Source organism: Uloborus diversus, unplaced genomic scaffold (genome assembly GCF_026930045.1).
Source record: "Uloborus diversus isolate 005 unplaced genomic scaffold, Udiv.v.3.1 scaffold_14, whole genome shotgun sequence".
Lineage (NCBI taxonomy): Eukaryota > Metazoa > Arthropoda > Arachnida > Araneae > Uloboridae > Uloborus > Uloborus diversus.
In genome coordinates, this window is record NW_026558098.1 from 2,108,128 (window position 1) to 2,121,398 (window position 13,271).

The 13,271-nt window shown below is 31.6% G+C and overlaps 1 protein-coding gene across 1 annotated transcript in view; it reads right to left on the bottom strand.

The window, feature by feature from the left end:
- The window catches only part of LOC129232784 (26S proteasome non-ATPase regulatory subunit 14), a 62,485-nt gene that overhangs the window by 31,003 nt on the left and 18,211 nt on the right, over window positions 1–13,271 (bottom strand). Inside the window, exons 5-6 of the mRNA XM_054866887.1 lie at window positions 11,758–11,828; window positions 2,145–2,295 (exon numbers count right to left, since the gene is read on the bottom strand). Of these exons, the coding sequence (XP_054722862.1) occupies window positions 2,145–2,295; window positions 11,758–11,828 (222 nt within the window). The remainder of the gene's footprint in view (window positions 1–2,144; window positions 2,296–11,757; window positions 11,829–13,271) is intronic.

Below are 13,271 nucleotides of genomic sequence, written 5' to 3' on the forward strand. Positions count from 1 at the left end.
TGATGCTCTTTGGTGCAATTTGGACTGCGTTTCCACGTTATGATAATCAAGAAGCGAATTAAATATTGCGCTCTACGCTCGCTATCAACCCTATCGTTGCCAATACACGTGAGTAAAGATGCAAATGAAATATTTTGCTCCGTGGATGGCGACAGAGAACGGCATTTCATCATTTGTGATGTCATCGGACAGAAGCGTAAACAATGAAAGGGTGCCAATTTAAGTAAATTTTCAAAAACATTAAACTTAAACAAATTATTTAAAAAAAGGTCAGATCCTATATTTTTAAGCATGTTCTTTCAGAAAAAATACTTTTAAAATTTTGGAAACGACCCCACTGACACTTAGGTCCTTTTTCTAAAATTATTAGTATCCACTAAATCCGGCCTCAAGGCACTATACTAAAAAGTATGGTGGTGCATCAAAAAGTATTGGCATATGAGACCTGTTCACACTCATTGAGTGCATACCATAAAATCAAGAAATAAAGTTTAAAAATTAATATTACTTCATTTAGCAATTCTTGGAAAAAAAAAGGAAAATTAATAAATTCAAGCACAAAAATGAAATAAATAAATGAAAATGTTTATCAAGTGGAAAAAATTCGAGCAAATTGTAAAAAAAAATATATAAATTGTGATTGTTTTTTTACCAGAGTGAAGATATATAAATTAAAAACATGACCCAAAAAAAAAAAGACAAAAATTGTGATGTTAAGAGTACCTCTCAAAAGTTATACTTGTGGGGGGGGGGGTACAGATGCGACCCCATCGAGGCATCCAATTGATGCAAATACAGTCGGACTTCCATATATCGAACTTCCACATATCGAAATTTTCCATATATCGAAATTCCAGCACGTTTCCATGTTCATTACATAGAAAAAATTTTTCTATCTATCGAAAAAATCTCTATATATCGAAATTTTTCTCGAGACATTCGTTGATTTTTTTTTCCAATTTAGACTGTTTGTCTCATGAAAAATGAAGGTTAGGGGAGAATATTATGTTCACTAAAGGTTGCTATGAAACTCATATGGAATCTGGGGCTGAAAGGTGTGTAGATAGGTCTTTGTTCCGTTCCGGAGTTCTTAAATTCCGTCAAGTTCATTTCAAATCTTATTTCCAGTAACACTAAAATCAGTTTCAAGTTACCCGTTTTGTCTGTTGATTATCATTTTTAGTCTTTTAACTTCAGTAAAAATCATTCAGGTTAAGTAGATTGTGGTTTTTTTTCTTTTTCTCTCGATCACGGTGTCAAAACGAAAATACCCTAATGTTGCGGAGCAAGTTGAATTGACGAAAAATGAAGATGTGAAGACGCAAAAGTGTAATTTCTGTTAATTTTTCAATTCTTAACTTTTAATCTTATGCTCGTATAAATTAGAAATTGGATTTCATACACGAAAATTAGCTTTAATTTCAATGTTTTAGGAGATTTTTATGATAAAAACAGATTGTTTCTATATATCGAAATTTCTATATATCGAAATTTTTTTCGAGACATTCGTAGATTTTTTTCCCACTTTAGACTGTTTGTCTCATGAAAAATAAAGGTTAGAGGAGAAAATTACGTTCACACTAAAGGTTGCTATACGGAACTCATAAGAAATCTGGGGTTTGAAGGGTGTGTAGTGAAGTCATTGTTCCGTTCTGAAGTTCTTAAATTCCCTCGAGTTTATTTCAAAACTTAGCTGTAACCAGTAACACTGTAAAATCAGTTTCAAGTTATCCCTTTTGTCTGTTGATTATCGTTCCTAGTCTTTTCAGCTTCAGTAACAATCAGTCAAGTTAAGTAGATTGATTGTTTACTTTTCTCCCGATCACATTGTCAAAACGAAAATCCCTTAATGTTGCGATCAAGTGGAATTGTCAAAGAATATGAAGATGTATGGTTGGTGTAAAAATGTAATTTCTGTTAATTTTTCAATTATTAACTTTCGTTTAATCCAATGCTCGTATAAATTAGAAATTGGGTTTCATGCACGAAAATGAGCTTTTAATTTTAATGTCTTAGGAGATTTTTATGAGAAAATTAGATTGTTTCTATGTATCGAAATTTCTATATATCGAATTTTTTTCCGGCAATTTGCTACTTCGATATACGGAGGTCCGACTGTAGATTTGAAAGTCGAGTGGACTCACCTTGCCCTTGACGCTCTGTATGGGGTCCACCACAACGGCCACTGCCCTCTCCGATAGAGCTTCGAAGCTCTGCTGGGTATTGATGTCCACCCCCGATAACCAGCAACCAAACCCAGGGTGGGAGTGGTACCACCCCACCACCATCTCGGGCCTGAAACAGAGACAGAACAATCACAGGGCTGCCACTGAGTCCTAAAAATGGTCGTTTTAGTAGCATCTTATATGAAAAATAGTCTGCAAAATAGTCGCCAAACGAGAAAAATAGTATCTAAAATAGTCTCCCATTATTTTTTACATTGTATTAATATTAAATAATGTTACATATACTTTGATGAATCGACATACCCAGCTGCGTGGTATATAGGCGGGATCACCTGAACAAGCGGAGTTTTAACCATTTACACATAAATGGTGTTCCCAACATGTTTTCGTACCAATCTTAGTTCAATGATAAGAATGTGAAAGGTGTGCATACATTAGGGATATTTATAAAACAATGAAAACATTACAGTCAGTAATTTTTTTTTTTTGAAATGTCTCAAAACCCCCTTAGGGGGGCAATATAACACAATTTTGGTATATTTGAAAAAATACTTGCACATATTTACATTATATGTCCATCGAAAGCTCTGATTTTTCTGCAGAAGATGGTACTTGTTCGAAATTTCTAAGTAGAATAAAAAACGAGTTATGCGCTTTTTAGTTCCATGTTCGAAGGCTTTCCTTAACTCAATACAGTATTTAGTGTATCATCTCAACTCCCTGTCGATAGCGACTATTGTTGTATTGTTGACTATCTTTGCTTTTCATGACCGTTCAAGGCTTTTCTCAAGTCAAATCTTGCACAAAGCAAGATTTTTGCACAAGATTGGCAAATAATACATGGATTTGGCTGATTATTTTCCATTTTAATGCAACTTTGAGGCAATGCTTTTTTTAAAAACTATTTGTGTTGACTGGGTATTTAATCGATCAGTAGGAATCTAGCCAAACTTTTTTTGTGGAATCATTTCAATAGCTAAGGCATTCGGCAATTTTTTTCAACTCTCGCTGTTTGTGAAGCTTAAGAATATGCAATACTGTTTTTCGGTTTTCACCATGTAACCAGATATCGCCATTTCTTTAATATTTCTTTCTTTAAATTTGTTAACACGTAAAATTATTCGCCAACTAAATCAAGAAAATCCATAAACAGCACAAAAACTTCCATTAATTTGTCTTTGTGCACATTTTCAAACAATTGCCAAATTTTTACTATTTATTGGAAATATTTCGGGTAGCAACATTTTATAATCACCAGAAGTATCTCAGTATTTGGCGACACTATCTCTTCGATTAAAATGAGTAACACACAGTTTTACAAAATAGGGAGGGGCAGTCTCATTTAAGGTATCCCAATACGATTAATGCAAATTGAATAACATTTTAAATCGCAATAAGGGATTACAGGCGGCTACGTCTTTTAAAAATTTGTACTTCAATAGCAATATACAGAAAGTTTTAGACTATGTTCGAAAAAAAAAGTTAAATCTTTTTAAACAAGTGAAGTTTAATTTCATATTTTGGAAATTCCTCAAATTTGTATATGTTTAAGTATCGTTTTTTTTTTTTCGTTTCTAAAAAGAGTACTATTTTGTTCTTCATACTTATTGCCATTTTACTTTTATGGGTTAGAAAGGAGCTCTATTTTTAATCACGTCAAAGCGGTGTGTTTTGAGTTATTTCAGTTACAGCAGAGAACGAATAAAAGTAGCGATTGTTACTCATAATTATTACAGACCCAGGCAACGCCGGACATTTTTGCTACGTACAATTATCTGGTAACTAAATAAAGTTATGAAATAGAATCGGCCCCTCTACCCCCAGTTACTGTCGAATAAAGATTTATTTTTCGCCAGGAATGGCCAAATACATGCAAACATTTTTTTTATATTCTGTTCGAAATTAAAAATCATATCTTATGAATATAGATTAACCAAACATTTTCGCAGTTTCATAAACTTGGCAAGTCTCTGGCGAATGTATGGTACTGTGGTCCTTTGGTGATTAATAATGGATTTGGATTTATTTTTTTTTTGCATTTTAACGCTGCTTTTAATTGCAAAAATATAAAATGAAACTAAACAAAATGACATTTTAAAAACTTATTTGATAGGAAGAGTTATGATAACGTGTTCGGGACGAGTGTTCAAAAATTTGGGCGCTACAGCTATTACAAAAGTTCTATTAAAATGTAAAAATTCCGCCAAATTAATTTTGGTAAAAAGATCATTAAGTACTATGAGATAATGAAGTTGAAATTAATCCGCCAAATTAGTGAAGCAACACAGTTAAATAACATTAAAACTACTCTTAAAATGTAAATTAATCCACCAAATTCATTTTTTATTTCCAATTTACCAGGTGACTATGTTAGTGCATTGGCGAGTTATTTAAAATTTTTATGAAACTTTTCATTTTCTTTTTCCTGTGTGTATTTTTAAGGGTTAATGATGCTAATTAGGATTTTGTGGAATTAATGTACCTATTTTAATGGCAACAATGGAGAATATTGTTCTTTCTTTCTTTCTTTTATTTTGTTTTTATTTTTTTATTTGTTTTTTTATCCTATCGGACCTGTACTGATGAAAATTTTTGGAAATAATTATGACTGAGATCATCAGAGGGAAATGTTATTTGAAAACGCTGATAGAGACCATTCTAATAGAGACTTTTGTGGATTTTTCTCTTTGCGAAATGAGACGTTTTTTGTACTATTTCCTCATTTAAATGGGAACTTAAAAAAAACTGTTGTCCTTACTCTGATTTTAATGGTATTTTCACTCTGAACTTTTTGGTATTGTAATTAGGATCGTTTACGTTATTTAGAAACAGTTGATTTCCTTCGAATGGTGATTTTAAAGGTTTGATGTTCTCACTCTAAAGAGACATTATTAGAATCAGGATTTGTAGTGATTGTTGACCATATTTTGCGACGATATCTCCGGTAAGAAGCTATACATTACAGATTACACAATAATTTAGATAGCCGATGTAGCGCTGGATATTATTTGACGGAGATCGGGATTATAAGGAAACTGTTTCACTTTATTTAAGAATAATTGACCTCACTCGAATAGGATTTTTTGAGAATTACCGAAACCAACTTCTTTAGAACTCCTGAACGTTTTCGTGATTTCTTTTATGTGATTTTTTGGGTGTCTTTCCAGTTTCACCGACATTTCATTTACTCCCCTTCCCCCTGATTTTCAGTTTTAATCATACTTTTTGATACATTTAAAGGGGCAGGCCATTTTAAATGTCAGCGAAACTGGGGAGAAACCATTTTTTGGTAACTATTTGACCTCTCTCTGTGCTGACCATTAACTTGAATCGATTGAAAAAAACTACATCAACGTGAGCAAAGCCGTGGGTAAAAGCTAGTAAGTAATAATTTTGTACAATTTGCTAAATTGCACTATTTTTTGCAAGAGTTAATAAATCTAAATTTTGTAAAAGAGGCAACAATTTCTAACCCCTGAGTCCTTGAACAAAGGGTTGGGGGAGTCAGAGATCAATCTTGGCTGCATCACGCAATAGTGTCAACTTTTTATATTTTTTAGAGAAATAAAAAAAAATTCATTAAAAACATATGAGTTTATGGTTTTAAACGAGTGAGAACATAGATTTTAAAATTAGGTCTGTTAGTAAAGTAAAAACTTCAACAGAGAGAAAAATCTAAAACTTCTTTATGTGGTAGAACATACTTTTCATAGCAAGAATTGAAAATAAATATATATATATATATATATATATGTATGTATATAAACAATTGGTTATCTTTTCCCTTGCATTGGAACCCAAAATTTGTTTTTAAAACTTCCTAATACGATTTTAGAATCAAAAGAACAACTTGCAGCTGCCTCATGAAATCACAAAACTTTTAACACGCTGTAAAGCCTAAACCGTTTGAGATTCACAATAAATATTTTTTACACTTTCTTAAATACACAAAAAAAAGTAACCATGCCAAGTTTCAATAAAATTCGAGGCTGTGGGTATTAAGCCACATTTTTGTGATTAACTTTTGCATTTTTTCTAAAATAAAGTAATAAAAATATTATTGCAAATGATGAATAAAATAAGCAGATATAGGATAGCATATAGTAAAAAACCACTTAACATTAAAAATAATTGATATACTTGCAGGATGCAAAAAGATTGAAAACTCAACCGAGGCATGCAACTTTTGGCGTGTCTGACATCGTTGGCATGATTCCAAAACATACGAGTTTGGCAGATATCGAGAAGGATGAAGATTCGAGGGGAAAAAATACAAAGATTAAGAAATCGGACTGAAAATTTTTAAAAATCTCATTTTTTTCCGAGTTTTGAGAAAAATAAGGCTTGAAAGAGGCAAAAAAAAAGAAGGAAAGATTTAAAAAATCAACAGAAAAAGCCGGAATTCCGGCAAAAGCTGGAAAAATCTCAACCCTGGACGTAGCCTTTTATAAAGAAATCACATACTGTGTGGAACAAACTGGATAATACATAATAATAAAAGGTTAACACATGAAACATTTGTATCTGGGGGAAAAAAAAACATTGGTACATTTCTCTTGGTACATTGATTTCTCATTTTACCCTAGAACTACAAACCGGGGTAGAAACTTACACCAGGTAAACTGGGTTTTCAGCACTTTAAGCTATTCAACTTGTATTTTCATCAACTAAACCTAGATAAAATTGAATTTACTCTTCAACATTCTTTTTGGCATGGGGGGGAAAAAAAAAAAAACGATGATTTTAGCTTTCAGAATGATTTTACGAGCAAAAACCCATGGGTAATATTTCTGCCGGATTGATGTTTATATAGTAAAAAAATGGGTTTGTAGTTCTAGGGTTTATGTAAGTAACATGTGCAGTAATTTTGGAAAAGATTTTTTTTTTTAAACAATCATTTGTGCTTACCAAATAGTAGGGGAATGTGGGACAAAGTGAAACAGTGAAGATAACTTATACATTTTTCAAAATGAACAAATTGGAAATTTGTTCTAGAAATTACGGTACAAAAAAGAAATAATTTATTTTACAATAAAACTTGTACTGAAACATTATTTTTGGTAAAAAATTTGCACCTCCAAAAAAATGGTGGAAAGTTTTCACTCGTCAAAGGGGCATTCCACGGTATTTTTGACATTTATGTAGAGTCCGTAACGTGACCTTTTTTGCCATAACTTTTTAATTTACCGTTTGATTTGCAAATTATTTTAATTTGAGCTGGTGTGTTGGTAAGAAAAGATCAAAATAAAATAATATGCTAATCAAACAGTAAATTAAAAAGTTATGGGAAAAAACGTCATGTTATGGACTCTACATAAATGTCAAAAATACCTTGGAATGCCCCCAAAGCGAAAAATAAAATACTGATTCAAAGTTTTTTGATAGAATAAAAGAGTAAATAAATACATACAAAAAGAAAAAAAAATGAATAAATGAAAAGAAAATGAAACAATAAGCAAAGACATAATTAAATAAGATAATGTATGAGAAAAAAATCAATTAGTGAATAAAATAGTGAACTAATAAGAAAATAAGTGAATAATGAATAATTAAGGGACTCATTAAATGGAGAAATGCTAATGAACTAATTAATAAATGAATACCTAAGTGATTTGAAGATTTAATAAGTAAGTGAAATGAACTATTTCACTTGCCCCGTATACACTTGACTGAATGTACTGTACAAAGTATTTAATATACAAATAAGTTTAAAATATGTTAATAACAAGAACTTCATCATTTAATATTACCAAAAATAATTTTTGATTTGTATATCTAACAATATGAGTATCCGTTTCTGTAAATTGCTTGAATTATATTTGATTTTCAGAGGGAATTTTTTCTTGCCTGGAAAAGGTACATGTGTTGCTACACAGTTCAAATATTACTAGATAGATGGCGTTAAAAGTAAAGTAAATATTTCACCAGTTCACTTTGCACCACATTCCCCTACATATAAATTAAGCTAGTCATATAAATTAATAAGGAAACTCCTTTTCAGATAAACAGCATGAGTTGGGCATTGGATACGTGCTTAGAGATCATGAATATTTAATTTTTGCTTAGAAAATTCAGTTTTTCTACTTTAGGTCACTTGTGTATATTTGAAAATATGTTAGTATGTAAAATTCAGATTCAACTGAAAAATAATCATCTGGTTAAGATTTAATCACAAAATAAGCACACTTTGAAACATCTCAAATTCTTAGTCATCCAGGCACAGTTTTAGTAGAAAATGGTTGTCAATATCCTTTTTTATATTCATACTAGTGGTACACGCACGGCTTTGCCCGTAACAGAAAAAATAAAAGGTCTTTTGGTTCACCTGTATATTTACAAATAATGTGTGGTGAATTTTCTCGCCAATTGGCTCGTGCCCATGTTACGGTTCCAAGTTATGATAATTTCATAATTTACTCGTCCATCTTATGATATTTTTGTTCTTAAAATTGGAATAAAAAAAAGAACCGCATCCAATTTTCGAAATATCGCTTTGAGGTGCACACCCCCATGCTACAAACTAACTTTGTGCCAAATTTCATGAAAATCGGCCGAACGGTCTAGGCGCATCACTGAGATCCAGACATCCTCCGGACAGACTTTCAGCTTTGTTATTAATAAAGATTCCCAATTATAAATGGCCTGAGAAGATCATTTTTCTAAAAAAAAAATTATTTCTTCCTGCAGATAAGGAATACCAACAATGTGATATTGAGTGGGAGAGAAGTGAAAACGTAAAAAAAAAAAAAAAAAAATCTGGCAAAAGTTTGAAGTTCTAAATGTTGCATCAGAATGAAGCCTAAAGTCAACATACAAGTAGAGTAGAGAGCATTGAAAATCCAAGTCACGAAAATTCGAGGGGCCGCTAAATTTGAGGCGCTTCATTTAAATTTTAAGCAGCTAAAAATTAAATTTACATTAAAATAAGAAAACAAATTTTTTGCTACTGTAAAACTCATTAACTATGTGCAGAACATAATAAAAATAGATTGAGAGGTTTGCTTTAACACTCCCTCTGCCACGAAATATTCATAGACTACAAAATATAGATTAAGTTTTAAGTATAGATTAAATCTTCGAGATAACTAGATATGTATAATTTACACTAATTTGCCACAAAAAGAACATGTTAACATCCCTTTGGAATATGTTTTGTTTTATAAAAGGAAGTAAAAGCTGTTCCTCCTTATGTTTTCCAAGTAGTGTAAATTTTAAATCTAAAAGAATTTTCCGGATAATCCGAGTTTTCAGTAATTGCAGGTGAGGTGAGCCCCAATTACTTCCCATTTTCGAGACTACTGTAAACGCTTTTCAGAAAGATTTGGATTTAGTTTATTTTTGATGTAGAAATGTTCTAATAATAAAATTGTACTGTTTATCCAAGCATTAGATTCGACAAGACAAAAGAGTTATCTAGAGGTACTACAGTTCCGGCAAACCTAACCTAGCAGGATTGTAAAGGCTATGCAGTTACAGCATTATGATGCTGCCAGGATAGGTTTGCACAGCTGCTTCAACAAAAGTGAAGAATCTATTGAAATAACATTCTTGCCTTCGGATGAAAAAATTCCATGACTTTTCCAAGACTTTTTCATGATTTCATAAACTTCATGTAGCAGGTCTCTTCATGACCTGCTACATGAAGAGAATAGTACTATTTTAAACTGGAAATTTTTTGGAAATGAGCATTAGCGAAACTTCTACGTGAATGCTTCTACCTCATCGAAGCACTTACTTGTGATTGAAAAATTATCAGTGTACATCTGAAAACTAAACTATTTTTATTTGTCTTCATCATATAACTTTTAGTAAAACTAACTAAGGGCTTTAAATAAAACTACAGTGAATGAAATATGACGGTGCTTAAATGTCTAATAATCTTTATAAACAGGTAAAATGATAATGAAATAGACAAAAGTTGAATGAGTCATTACTAAGTTTCAATAAATTTGCTTCAAAGGTTGCCTTTTAGCATCAGCAGTGCATTTAAGCATACACATAGCTTGACAGTACTTTGGTTCATTGAAGAAAAGTCATTCTTTAGTAAATTCATGTTTCTAAACCAGATATTTACATTTAAAAAAAAAAGAAAGAAAAACATTCAGTAGCGAATAAATCTTTTGATTCAAATGTACTTATTTAATTATTTGCACATTTTCAAATGCATATGAATTAGTAGGTTCAGAAATTCCTGAACATAGGGTTTGATTCCTGACATTGAACGTAGCAGTGGGTCGCATGGATTAATTCTGCAGGCCGTATGTTGGGCAGTACTGTTTTAGAGTATTAGAATTCCCCTATTTTTGTGTTTTATCACCTGACTAAAGATATTCATTTTCTAAAACTTTCAACAAATTGAGATAAATTCTGATAAATTTAGTAATAAAGTTTTTACGAGTGACTGAATTGAACTGCATTTTTTAAGTGGCGTGGCAAAATCAAGAATGTGCAAGTTCGCTACTACAGAATAGAAAAAGTCTTGAAAATAATGGTAAATGCAAAATGAGTGATGTCCAAGTAGTAAAATCACATTGCAAAAAAAGATGAGCGGTTGCGACAGAAGCGGATGTAATGAGATTTCAAAATTCAGAATTGTTTTTGGGATCGTTCAATTTTAAAGTTTTAATATGTAAGACTGTTGAATCACTCAATATTTCTGATGCTCTTACAGCAACTGTTACTTTTTCTTTGCCCCGGTAATTTTTTCAAGACTTTAAATAATTTTCCATGACTTTGAAAGAAAATTTCAATTTTCCATGACTTTTCCAGGTCCGAAATTCGCTAAATTTTTTTCATGACTTTCCAGGACTTCCATGACCCCTACGAACCCTGATTTTTGGCAGTTATGAACATTTTGATTTTTGCAATGCATGTGCAAACATACTCTGTATTACTTATGATATCATCCAATTTGCTTATACTAAGGTACCTAATGAAAAGTAGATGTAGTAATGAAAGTAGAGTACAGAAGCACCTCTTTATTACTTTTTAAAGACTGAAATATTTTTTGGAAAAAAGAATGCTAAAATGAATGAAAATCACAAGAGTAATACCTATTTCATTTTTTAAAACTTATTTTTATCCGATTTTTGCCAAAAAGCACTTACGAAGTATTTACAGAATCTTTTAACATCTGTTTTTGGATCGCCAATGTTCAAATAATTTTCTAAACCCCACCAGTTCACAGCTTATTAAATGAAATTTAGTGGGGTATTTTTTCGTTTGACTTTCTCCCCCCCCCCCCTCTAAAAAAAATAGAATCATGTTCAAAATAGGTTGACATTATACCGTTCGAACGAAAAATTAGAACTTTAGTTTGATCTAATTTTCTTAAACAAAGATTTAGATTTAAAAAAAAAAACTTTCGCAAAAACAGAATGTCCTCCTCCTACATAAAAATATAAAGTTGATGTAATATGTTTACAAAAATGGAAAGTGAGATAAAAATTCTGGACTGGCCCCTGAATAGAAGACATTATTCGGCAGCCCTTTAAACCTTTCCCATTTCGGTAAGCCAAGTAGCATCAAACAAACATGTTCTTAAGCCCCCAGCGATAAAGATAGAACATACCTTCCAGTCTGTTTTAACATGTCCAACATTTTCGCTTGAAACACAGGATCCACTGCTTCTACACTGACGCCCTAGGGAATCAAATTGCGCATTAAGACAACCATCAAACGGTCACAAATGCATACTTATACATAAACAGAAGTTAAAATTGAAAAGCTTGAGTGGAATGGGAGACTTCGTTAGGATAGGAGGACCCTTTTTTTTTAAAGTTATTAATTTTATTTTCAAAGGGCACTTGCATTAGAAGAAATTAAAATAGAAAAACTTTTTCAATCAAAGATAAGTGAATCAATGCAAAAGCAGCTGATGAAGTAATTTATTATTATTTATTAGCTAATACTTCATTTTTAATTCATTGCCAAAATAAAAAAAGTAAGCGAACATATGTGTAATATGCCAAAAAGATATAACACTGTCAAAACATGTTTTTAAAACAATCAAAAATTTAATTACAAATGGTTATCAAAGATTGAAAATAATACTCCATGAAACTAACATATTGCTCCCTCAGAGCAACCGCAAGTCATCTAATCCCAGAAACAACAATATGATATCCCACTGTTGTTCTGAGGTAACAGTATACTATTTACAGAAAAATTACATTGATACAGTTCGGTCATTCTTATGAATAAAACCTGCCCAGGATTTTCGGTCAGGCCTAACAGAAAACCCCCACTATCTGAATAACGTGTTTTTTTTTTCTTCTGCTCAGAATTTACAACATATTATTAAGATTTACTTCAGAAACAAACTAAATATTACATTTCTATCAATTAATAAAAAGTCAAGAAGTTACCCTCTTCCTTTCTGGACAATTTATTTAGAATCAGATATTAGAACTGCATACAGATTATTATTATTATTATTTTTAAATACTTGGATGAAAGTCTACAATTATTATGGTTTGTTAAACTGTAACAGGGAATCTCTTTCATAACAGTAGTTTGATGCAAGATTGCCAAGTGAAAAGTTAGCTACAATTTTCACATGAACTAAGCCAAAAGTAGGCATCCAACTGTAAAGCCTGCCAAAAGTAGTCAATGAATTTTAAAACAACAGAGTATCGTTCATATTTAAGGTTTATGCTGCCCTTCAGTTTCAAAAATATAGTTAAAGGTTACAAAAACAAACTGCAAAAATATATTACTACATTATGTATTTTGGGAGTACAATGAGCACTTTTGTAAAATGTTACTCACAATTTTTGTCTTTAAATAGAGGGAAAGGTTTCCTTCTTGCATGGTCATACTTCAAAAAAGTAATTTAACTACACTGGTGGAAAAAATTGAGAGATGGAAAGCATTTTCCCAAATACCTCGAGAAATACTGGATAAAAAAAAATGAAATCCAGTAGGGATATAACTTATAGTGCGACAATAGTGTGTGCAAGGCAAAAATTAAAGTGCTCAAGTGCCATTCATTGGCAAAGAGTCATTGCCACAAGTCCAATGTGGACTGAATTTCAGGATGAAAGATGGCAATGAAAGTGAGGCTTGTACGGTTTTACTCAATGG